Raw genomic sequence first — 10323 nt, 5'->3', positions numbered from 1 at the left:
ATTTCATGAGCTAGATTCGGTTCCGAGACATACATCCATAAATTCCACGCAGAGACGAAGACCAGATCATCAAAAACGCGTAAAAGCGAGAAGAACCCCTTGGAGGCTGATCGATTTCTTGAGCTCCTCTCATCGGCGCCGGCGCTCTCGTATCGGTTTCCTTGTTAACCGATCTCGATTCCTCTTGCCGGTAAGGCCTTCCGATACCTGTGAATTTCTCGCGGGTTCCTACAGAAATCGAGGTTCTAGGGTTTCTGTTATTCGCCGATTTGCTATCTGATTGATGTTCTTTGATCTGCGTGTGTGTGTGTACATTTGTAATTGAATTTTTAGTGAATTGTATTATCTCTGTGTCTGTGCTGATTGAATTAGGGTTTGCAAGGGAAAAAGATTGAATTTTTTTGTTGTTTTGGGAGTGGGGATTGTTTAGGGTTTGAAAAAAAAAAAATTAATTTGATAAAGTTGAAAGTGATTTGGATTCAGGGTTTGAAATTTGTTGGGGGGTTTTTGTGTTTTGATTTCAATTGTTGAGTTTGATCACTGATTAAGGAGAGCTATGGTTGTTAATCATATGGCGACAGGGCAAGTCGATTGTTTGAGAAGAAGGGATTCTTATAATTACTCAAAAAGAGAATTTGAGTATTATAGGAATGGAGTTTCTCGTGGTGAAGTAGGTCATGGTCGCAGTGATGGTGTCAAACATAGGAATGGAGTCCATCAATCTTTCAATGTGTGCGATGCACGGGGATCTGGGCAGCTACCAAATGCCCCAGAGCCATTGCATAAGAATGGCAAAACCCGGAGGAGTGAAGATGCTGTTCAATCACCTCCTGAGAAGAAGAGGAAGTTTTCTCCTATTATATGGGACAAAGAAGAGAAGGAAGTGAGAGTCCCATCAAAAAATGGAGTTGTTCCTCTTATTCCTCTGCCCACTCCTCATCCAAATGTAGCAAGATTACCTGCTATTGCTAAGGTTGAGGATGTTGTTTCTGTTGGAGTTCTTTCCAAGTCTCCAGCTAGAATGGTGGAGTCTGTGGAAGTGGAGGTTTCCGAAATTTCTGATGTGTCTCGATTAGAGGCACCAGCTGATCTCTCTGCGCCACTACATTTGCAGAAGGTCGGGGAAGATGAGCAGGCCCAAAAGAACAAGGAAGACAAGGAATTTTTCTATCAATGTGACATCTCATTGTCAAAATGGTCATCTGATGGTGATTCTCCAAGGGATATTTCTGATGACAGCTCGCCTGAAAGTGGGGAGATCCGAAGAGAAGGCTATGGGTTGAGTCGGGCTAGAATTTTAGGCTCTGACAAAGAAGACAGCTTTGAGAAGCCTGGCAGTGGAGATAGACTTCATGGAGACAAGTTATGTGATGATGCGCACATGGATGCTGATAATTATGCTGGGATTGCTGACTATAGCCAGATGTACTCTGATTCAGAGGATGATTCTGATCTTCCTCAGATTGAAGAGCCTGCAATGCCTACACAAAAACTTATAAACATGCTTCAAGGTTGCAGAAGTGTGTTTGAGTATGAAAGGCTCAACCATATAAGTGAAGGCACTTATGGTGTTGTCTTTAGAGCCAGAGATAAAAAGACCGGAGAAATTGTAGCATTGAAGAAGATGAAGATGGATGTCGATAAGGGATGTGATGGTTTCCCCATGTCAGCTTTGAGAGAAATCAACATTCTTTTGTCGTTTAATCACCCTTCTATTGTCGGTGTTAAGGAAGTTGTTGTGGATGACTTTGATGGTGTTTATATGGTTATGGAGCATATGGACCATGACCTCAAGGGGCTAATGGAGTCAATGAAGCAGCCATTTAGTGTAGGCGAAGTTAAGTACTTGATAAAACAACTTTTGGAGGGTGTAGAGTCTCTTCATGATAATTGGATCCTTCACAGAGATCTGAAAACATCAAATATTCTTTTGAACATGGAGGGTGAGTTGAAAATATGTGACTTTGGGCTGTCACGACAATATGGGAGTCCACTGAAGCCATATACTCCTTTGGTTGTCACATTGTGGTACCGAGCACCCGAAATTCTATTAGGTGCAAAACAGTACTCTACAGCAATTGATATGTGGTCAGTAGGTTGTATAATGGCTGAATTGTTGGCCAAGGCACCTCTCTTTAGTGGGAAAGATGAAATTGAGCAGCTTGACAAGATCTTCAAAACGCTCGGTACACCAGATGAAAAAAGTGGTTTATCTAAATTGCCAGGCTTCAAAGCTAATTTTGTTAAACAACCGTAAGTTTCTTTGTTCCTTTTTAATTTTAGTGAATACAAGGTCATTGCTTCCTTCTGATTTTTTGGATTACTTGTTTTCACCGTTTAGTACCATTCTAATAGTTTCTTAAACTCTTTCAGGTACAATCTTCTGCGCAAGAAATTTCCTGCCACATCTTTCACTGGATCATGCCCAGTGCTCTCTGAATCTGGGTTTGATTTGCTGAAGAGGCTCTTATCTTATAACCCTGCGGAGCGAATAACGGCGAAGGATGCCCTTAACCATAACTGGTTTCGCGAGTCCCCGGAACCGGGAAAGGATTTCAAGCCAATTACTCCCGATCAACATGTTCAAGACCGGCACCTTCGCAGCAGGCATCGTGAGAAAATTTTACAGCAATAATCTTGGCCTGTTCTTTTTTCAGTTCTTTATATTTTGCTAACGTGACCATCAGGGAGCTGAAAAAGTACATCACAGACCTGTACTGTAGGTCCTTTAGGATAGCTGGAGCGAAGGAGTTGCAAGGGCTGTCAGTTGGCACTAATGGTTTATCCTGTTAAGAGCACCTTAATAGCGATGCAGTCTTTGTATATGAAGGTGTGGCATAATGTTATGAAGAAAAGAGAACTTTTTGTTTTTTCCACATTCTTGAACCTGTGTATATATGTTCATATTGGGACGATTTTTTATCAATATCTTGTTCATTATTTGAACGTAAGAACTTTTTGCTTTCACTTTATGCACGCTTAAACTTTGTTTGCAAGTGATTCTGGGCTTTAAAAGAATGGGAGGGTGCATTATTCGCATTTCACACTTGAAGACAGGAATTTCCGCAATCGTAAGTTATTTTACCGCACACAAGGTCTTTTGAAGTGTGTCCAGTCTTTTATGTATTGCTGGTTCATGTATTGAGGTGTGTCAGGTCGCTCCCTCCAATTCTTTGCTTATGGTTATTCCATTTTAGGCCAGTGTGGATTCATACTTCATACGGCAAATACACGATTAATAATTTGTTGGAAATGTTTCCTTTTCTGTCAAGTTCATAGTAAATGCAAGTTCTATGCAGACCACTTCTAATACACACAATGAAAAAGAGAGTGCGCGCTATAAGTTGACAGTGCTGCTAGTCACTTGCTCTGTTATTCTCATTGTCTAAGTAGTGTTGTTTTGCTAGATGCTTGAGTTCTATTGATACATGCAGTGGTATTCAGTTCCTCTTTGGCTTTGATTGCTTCTACATTCTGTGGATGCTTTTTGGTAGAGGTTCTCTCTTGTAGAGCCAGGAGCTGCAATGTGGTTTTAAACTTATATTTTGTTTTTCTCTGTCCTGTTGTAATTCCTTTTCTTTCTTCTCCTTCATCTGCTTATTCCTTAATTTGTTTAATTTTAATTTTTGACATTTATCTTTCCATGTAGAGGTCGCACTTGGTGCGATGGCAAGTGCCTTCGCCCATGAGCGGTAGGTCTCGGGTTCGAGACTTGGGAGCAGCCTCTCCATAAAATGGGGGTAAGGCTAGCCGACATTCACCTCTCCCAGACCCTGCGTAAAGCGGGAGCCTTGTGCACTGGGTACGACCTTTTTTTTTATCTTTCCATGTGCATTATTCGGTTAGGAATTAGCTTGCCATGGCAAATGGAGAATTTGCTTGCCTGCAGCTAGATCATTCAGCTGGTAAGCGTTTTTTATTTTTCCTTATCAATTTGTGAATATAGGGGCAGCAGTTGTACCTTTCGCCATGTGTAGTGTGCATAGGATATTTACGGTTTATATTTTACATCAATCTTATGCCGAATCAGTTGAGAATTGTGATGTTGTAGAGTTTCTGGTAATGGGTATTTTTATAATGTGGAGTGTTTGTCCTTGAACCTCCATCAATTGCGAACATATCTACTCAATTTGCAACTATTTGGATCGAGAAATGTTCACTGTATGCTGGTTGGATATCCCATTGTGTCCCCAGTGCAATTAGTTGAACATATAAAAATTTTAGCTCTGATTTTCTGAAATAGAGAGACTGCTGGTGACTCAAAGCATAATGAAAGATGTAGACTGATTAAAAAAAAAAAATGAAGAAAATAAAGATATGTGAATTAAGATGTTTACCGTGCTCTCCATGTGCCTTAATTTTCTGAAATCGTGACGAGTTAAAAGGTATGCTGGTTGAATTGGTATTGTCACAATGTTGCATGGTATGAATTCATGTCATGTATATGCCCTATATGAGCTCAATGTTGTGCTAGTAGTTGTCTGAAATTTACATGCCCGGTTCTCCTCATAGCCTGTGCTTTTTATTAGCAGCTAGATCAGAGCTTTCTGCCAAGCATCAGAAGGAAAAATTACGTAATGTTGCTTATGGTAATTGTGTTTGTCTTTTCAGTTTTTACTGTTTTAGAACACCGGAGATCCGGTTTTGTACTTCACGCTTTCGTTCTCTGTGAACTCCTTTTATGCAGGATGCGTTTATAACTTTTACCCTTGCCTATTTACAGTGACGGATATCTTCTATTCGTGCATTTGCCAAGTCCCAATAGGATTTTTGATAGGGAATCATATCAAAATTCCGTAATCCATCGTGTCCTTTCGCATCCGTCTCCTAGCATCTGGCAGTTTAGATGTTTCTAGCCGAATTATTTGTATTATTTGGATGATTTTTTGTTTTTTTTTTTCTGTATATTTCGGTGGTGGTTTGTAAATGTTATGCTTGACGAAACAGAATGTATGTAGGAGGGAAGTGTTTTATTACAAATTTGCAAGTGAATTGCAAGTGCATTCTGCCTCTAAAACGCAGCAGTAGTAATCTGAGATGCCAAAAAATGGCGAAATTTAAATGCAACTGCGTAAAAAACGCATTACAAGTGTAACATTAGAGGTGAAGTGCGACGGCCTCGAAAACACGGCAGAAATTATCAGAACGTTATCGTCTTCCCGAGCACGAACATAGCCAGTGTGACCTCAATGAAGCAGATGGTGGCAACGAGTCCCCGGTCAATCGTCCATCCATAGAGGGTAATTCCACTAGGGTTGGACTGCATGTAGGTCACTGAAAACAATAGTAAACTTTGTTACGCTCCAAAACTAAAACACAATGGACGAGTTCAATAACTGTTTTGGTTTTAGTTTTAGTTTTTAGTTCTCTGCAAAACGAAAAGTTTGGAAAAACAAAATAGTTGCCAGACGGGCCCTTGTTTGGTTTCACGTATGCTTAATAATCAAACCATTTAATCAGGTTACAGAACATGAGGAAGTTGTAAGGGCATACCAAAAGATTGTCTTTTCTGATAGAGGGACATGTATGAGGCCAATTGTGTATTTGTAGGCGTTGGAACATAATCAACTGCCCCCAGATCACTTTTTGAGTAGCTTATCGGCAGTGAAGCAGCATAAGAAATCTCCAAGTTCCCGGAACTGTTGGTGATTCCCAAGTTTCCGGAGCTATTATTGGTTCCTGGTTGAGACGCATCGTTGGAGCTGCAAGTGACCATAGCATGCCATCTGCTAGTCACCGATGCAAGCGCCTGAGCTCTGTGTGAAATCTTCGAAGCTGCATGCAGGCATATAACTAGCCCACCTACCTCAACAATGGAAGAGACCTGCAACAATCATAACCAAGTAACGTAGGTTAAGCGTGAGAACGTTCGAATTGTAAAATTTAGTCTCGTCCAATGTATTAGTCACATTGTTCTGAACTTACTACAAAATCGCCGCCATTGATGAGGTTGATGGTCCCGCTGTTTGATGTTGTCTGCAGTAGAGCCACAAACTGGCTTGCTGTCACAACTAAGAGCTGAAGAAAAAGATAGATTCGGAATCTGTGGCTGATCTTCGATAGGTAATGCGTTAGACGAATATGTTCGTCAATGTATGCAGAAACATCCAAGTCCCTTTCTAAAAGTTTTCCATAGTTCTCAAAGTGAATCATATGCAAATTGCAAACCAAGTTGAACAAAGCACTGCCTAATAGGAGAATGATGCTCGAATACGTCCACGACACGAGCACAGCAAGCAGTACGACAACAGATTTCCACCATGGATCGCGATGAAGAACGAGAACAATAGTGATTTCTCGAGCCGCCTTCAGAAGGAAGCAAGGTAACACCCACGCAGCCAGCAAGCGGTAGAATTTCTGAAGCAATATACATCAGAATCTCATGCTATGTACGCTACAACACGTAATTTCCTACTGAAGTAGTCATAGCAGATCAAGCAAGATAGCAAATTTGTTCTAAACTTCAGAATCTTAAAAAATATTTGAAAGCTAAAACTTCACCTAAATGCAGGTGATAATGTACACGTTAATTTCAATTTTCCGGTTGTTTTCTCCCGTAATATTGGTGGAGCAATATTAGAAAATATGAAAATAACATGAGAATTTCAATAATAGTAATCATAAAGAAAATCACAAACATCAATTATTTATAAAATTAATACAAACAACTAGGGAGAAAATTAGAAATACCTACAAATTTGGAGAATGAGGCTTGTATAAATGCAATGTCCTAAAGACAGAATTTCGTCCATATTTGTGTGTTTGTAGTTCGGTAGGCATCCGTCTCATAGGATTCAATAATCTATAATCCGAAGTCAAAACACTTCAATCTTCGGACTCTGACGAATGTTATATATTCCGTACTCTCAAAACACGACTCGAAAGACAAACGAAGAATGAGATAAATAGAGTGGAGAAATCCTATTTCTCAAGAGTAATTAATTCTCTTATTTTCTACTTTATGAAGACAAATAAAAAACTTCTCTAGCGAATGAGATAAACAAGCCTCAATATTCAAGTTTGTCAGTATTTTTAAATTTCTCTCTTATTTTTTATATTAATCTTATACATAAGTGATATTGTGAATTTCTTTATGATTATTATTATGAAATTCTTGTGTTATTTTCATATTTTCTAATATTACTCTAACAATTATTTAGTGAAACGCACACGAATATAATCTGTCACAAACTTTAAAAATATAACCGGTATAATAAGCCTTATAAATCACGGTTTAGTGACCTCAATTTTTTATTAAACGTTTGTAACCGGTTGATAGTTTTAGCTACAAAAATTCACGAGCATAAAATAGATATGATTGAAAACAAAAAGTGGATTTGTGGGTGCTGTGAAACTCACGTTGATCCTTTGAATGTACTCATCACGAAACAGAAGCATAAGGCCATGATACCTATCCACAAACAAGAACTTCCTCACTCCATACTTTCTGATGTTGTGAGAAACACAACCCAAAGAAATGGCAGCCACCAGAGACACAGAAACCAGAATCTCAAGCTCAATCCTTTTGATCTCATACTTTTCGCAATCGGCGCAATCAATGATTTCGGCAAGCATGATAGGAACTGCAACACCCACAAGGAGAAATGCAAGCCAGGAGAGGATGAAGCTCCAGAAAGAGTATTGGCAGAAGCCAAAGAGTCTCAGAAATGTCTCAAATCTGTGGAGGGAGTGATCAAGTTTGGCATCTTCAGGTGGGTTTTGCTCTGATGTGTCTATCAGTGGGATTTGGATTGCCATAAATTGAAGGAAAAATTTAGCAAAAATGGTGGGTTTGAAGTGGATTTTTGTTCAAATGAGGAATTCCATGTGGGTTTATATGGATTTTTAATTGTGTGGATAACAGAGAAGTAAGCTATTCTTTAATTTTGGTTTAAGCAAGTAAACAAAGTTGGAGAATGTTCACATTGTATTTTTTGCTGTCTGATTTAGATTTTGTAACTGCAAGTCTCACAGAAAAAGTAGAAAAAACCAGACTGATAGAGTTGGCTTTTGAACTTTGGCTTTTGGCTTTTGGGTGTGCTGAGTTCCTTTTTTCAAAGGAAAAGAAAAAAGAGAATGTAGAGTATTTTTTTAGGGCACTTTACTGATTTGGTTGTTGGATATCAATTTTTTTAACAAGCATGTTTTCCATATTACGCAATCCAAGGGTCAAGGATCTCACTAAATTCTCTTTCTCTTACGTTTGAGACCTTCTAGTATGCTTCGGTTATCTTATACATCAGAATCTTTAGCCGTTAAATTCTTAATCAGAGATTCAATAATCAAGTTCTAACGGCCAAAAATGTCTGTTACAAGTTACAGTGGACAAAGTAACATTTTAAAGAATTTTTTTATTGCATACATGAATAGTCATGTTGGTTAAATCAGTGAACTATCTTCCTACACTCAAATTTGAATATTTCACTTTCTAAGTTAGAATGTTAGTTTAGAATACAACTGTCTCAAGATAAAGGGAAAACCTGGTTTGTTAATTAATAGTTTATAGCTTGAGAAGCTCTTCAAATTTATATAATCCAAGGTTCCAAGTGGGAACTGAAAACTCTAACCAAGAAAAATTAAGTTTGATGATGAACAAAAGTTAAAGACGAGAGCAGGTAGTCCAATATCCTAGTGAATACTGTGCTGAATTTTTACATATGCATGTTTTGAATTCAAAACTCTTTTTCTCTAAATTATTTTAATAATTCTTAACTCTTTTTGCTTCTCATAATAATGGTAATTAAAATAAAAAAAGCTAAAGACGAGAAAACCTTAAGTGTAGTCAGGACAATCGACTTGGATTGCATTATCCCATAACTACCAGTCAAAGTCAGCATTTCAAGGTCAAATTGATTGGTTCACCTTTCCACCTCTTTTGGGAATAAAATTTTAAATAAAACGTCCAATTGAGTTTACTAACTGAAATACAAACGAACTTTGCTACGGAATATGGATCAGTCGCCTACGCGGGCGAATCAACAGACTACTCCTTCATAGTCAGAGAAGCAACGTATTATTATAATCAACTGACTTAACTTTGAATTGAAAATTAGCTGATTATTATGACAGTATCATATTTAAAAAAAACAAACACACTATTATAACAAACTGATTTAACTTGTAACTCCGAATCAAGTCTTTACAACTTTGGTGGGGTGATTGGTGAGCCGGAAAATCAGGTATCAAACAATTTGGGTAGTTGAAACGTAAGTCGTGAGCAAATTAATAGCTATGGCCCAAACTGTAACAACCCGTCTTGGTATTTACGGAACGAAGGGGTATTTTTGGTAATTTCATTTGGAGTGGGCTAGATATTTTGTTTGGGGTGCTTTTGGGCCTTAATTTGTGTGCCTTGTGGGGCCACTTGCTTTTGGTTGTCCCCCGGCCTAGTTGTAGAAAGTGAAGAACAATAGGGGGTAGGAAACATAAACCAGATAAAGAGAAATTGTTGGAATTCACACTTCATTCATTATCGTATGCTGATTATATAATACATTATCAACAAGAGTCCTATATGAGATTAGATTACATGAGAGAATATTCTAAGTATACAAGTAACAAACAAATAGTGTACGTGATCTAGGACTCTAGATTAACACCCCCACCCCCTACAAACTCGGCGGCGGAGGACGAACGAGTTTGGATCGTAGCTGCTGGTGGCGCGACTTCAGCAACCCTTTAGTTAGCAAATCAGCGGGTTGATCCACAGATGGTAGGTAACGGATTTGATGGCTGCCAACAACTACGCGTTCATAAATGAAGTGATAGTCGAGCTCAATATGCCGAGTATGTGCGTGAAAAACAGTGTTCGCCGCCATATAGGTGGCGCTTAAGTTGTCACAGTAAAGATATACGAGGAAAACTGGAGTAATACCCAACTAATAAAATAAGTAGGATAACCACATGAGACAAAGCCCTATATTCAGATTCCGCACTTGACTTGGAAACTGTGGGTTGTTTCTTTAAACACCAAGAGATTAAATTGGTATCGTGGTAAACAAGATAACCTGTAGTGGAGTGTCGTGTGTTAACACAACCAGCCCAATCGGCGTCTGAGTAAGCCAAAATGCGAGAGTGTAGGGGCTGTGGTGTGAGGAATAAACCTTGGTCAATGAAGCCCTTAATGTATCGTAGAATGCATTTAACTGGAACCATGTGAGGAACCCAATAAGCGCTCATATATTGAGCGACACTGTTGACGGCAAAGGCGATGTCTGGCTGAGTGAGCGTAAGATACTGTAAACAGCCAACGAGGCAGCGATATTCCGATGGTGAAGCTAACAGGTCACCAGTGTGGGCATAGAGGATGTGTTTAGCAACCAT

The 10323-nt window shown here is 38.9% G+C and overlaps 3 protein-coding genes across 8 annotated transcripts; 1 reads left to right on the top strand and 2 right to left on the bottom strand.

Moving 5' to 3' along the window:
* On the top strand, nt 1-5017 carry LOC126599576 (cyclin-dependent kinase G-2-like). 6 transcript variants are annotated; one of them, XR_007615196.1, is made up of 5 exons: nt 1-2253; nt 2374-2830; nt 3847-3905; nt 4533-4589; nt 4688-5017. XR_007615196.1 is itself a non-coding variant. In XM_050265973.1 (2 exons), the coding sequence occupies exons 1-2, from the start codon at nt 557-559 to the stop codon at nt 2633-2635; spliced, it is 1959 nt and encodes a 652-aa protein (XP_050121930.1). In that variant the 5' UTR covers nt 1-556; the 3' UTR covers nt 2636-2967. The 6 variants fall into 6 exon arrangements, 1 of the variants encoding a protein (XP_050121930.1); XR_007615194.1 differs by having other exon boundaries at nt 4533-5017; XR_007615195.1 differs by having other exon boundaries at nt 4530-5017.
* LOC126599577 (uncharacterized) lies at nt 4956-8036 on the bottom strand. Its single transcript, XM_050265974.1, has 4 exons — nt 7360-8036; nt 5926-6357; nt 5494-5824; nt 4956-5274 (listed from the first exon to the last, which is right to left on the bottom strand). Exons 1-4 carry the CDS (start codon nt 7756-7758, stop codon nt 5141-5143), a joined length of 1296 nt encoding a protein of 431 aa, XP_050121931.1. The 5' UTR covers nt 7759-8036; the 3' UTR covers nt 4956-5140.
* Nucleotides 8037-9608: 1572 nt separating this feature from the next.
* Nucleotides 9609-10323, bottom strand: LOC126599132 (uncharacterized mitochondrial protein AtMg00810-like). Its single transcript, XM_050265472.1, has 2 exons — nt 10008-10323; nt 9609-9862 (listed from the first exon to the last, which is right to left on the bottom strand). Exons 1-2 carry the CDS (start codon nt 10321-10323, stop codon nt 9609-9611), a joined length of 570 nt encoding a protein of 189 aa, XP_050121429.1.

The sequence above is a fragment of the Malus sylvestris genome, chromosome 14, assembly GCF_916048215.2.
Source record: "Malus sylvestris chromosome 14, drMalSylv7.2, whole genome shotgun sequence".
Taxonomy (NCBI): Eukaryota; Viridiplantae; Streptophyta; class Magnoliopsida; order Rosales; family Rosaceae; genus Malus; species Malus sylvestris.
The sequence above is the reverse complement of the archived record's forward strand: the minus strand, read 5'-3'. Positions and strand labels throughout refer to the sequence as shown.

Excerpts from the sequence above, each read along its gene's own strand:
- LOC126599576 (XM_050265973.1), top strand. The coding sequence starts at position 557 with ATGGTTGTTAATCATATGGCGACAGGGCAAGTCGATTGTTTGAGAAGA. Across the intron at positions 2,254-2,373 it reads GCTAATTTTGTTAAACAACC|GTACAATCTTCTGCGCAAGA; the intron begins GTAAGTTTCTTT and ends AAACTCTTTCAG.
- LOC126599577 (XM_050265974.1), bottom strand. The coding sequence starts at position 7,758 with ATGGCAATCCAAATCCCACTGATAGACACATCAGAGCAAAACCCACCT. Across the intron at positions 5,825-5,925 it reads TCAATGGCGGCGATTTTGTA|GTCTCTTCCATTGTTGAGGT; the intron begins GTAAGTTCAGAA and ends TGATTGTTGCAG. Across the intron at positions 5,275-5,493 it reads TCAGAAAAGACAATCTTTTG|TGACCTACATGCAGTCCAAC; the intron begins GTATGCCCTTAC and ends TATTGTTTTCAG.
- LOC126599132 (XM_050265472.1), bottom strand. The coding sequence starts at position 10,323 with ATGGTTGCTAAACACATCCTCTATGCCCACACTGGTGACCTGTTAGCT. Across the intron at positions 9,863-10,007 it reads CACACGACACTCCACTACAG|TTTTCCTCGTATATCTTTAC; the intron begins GTTATCTTGTTT and ends GTATTACTCCAG.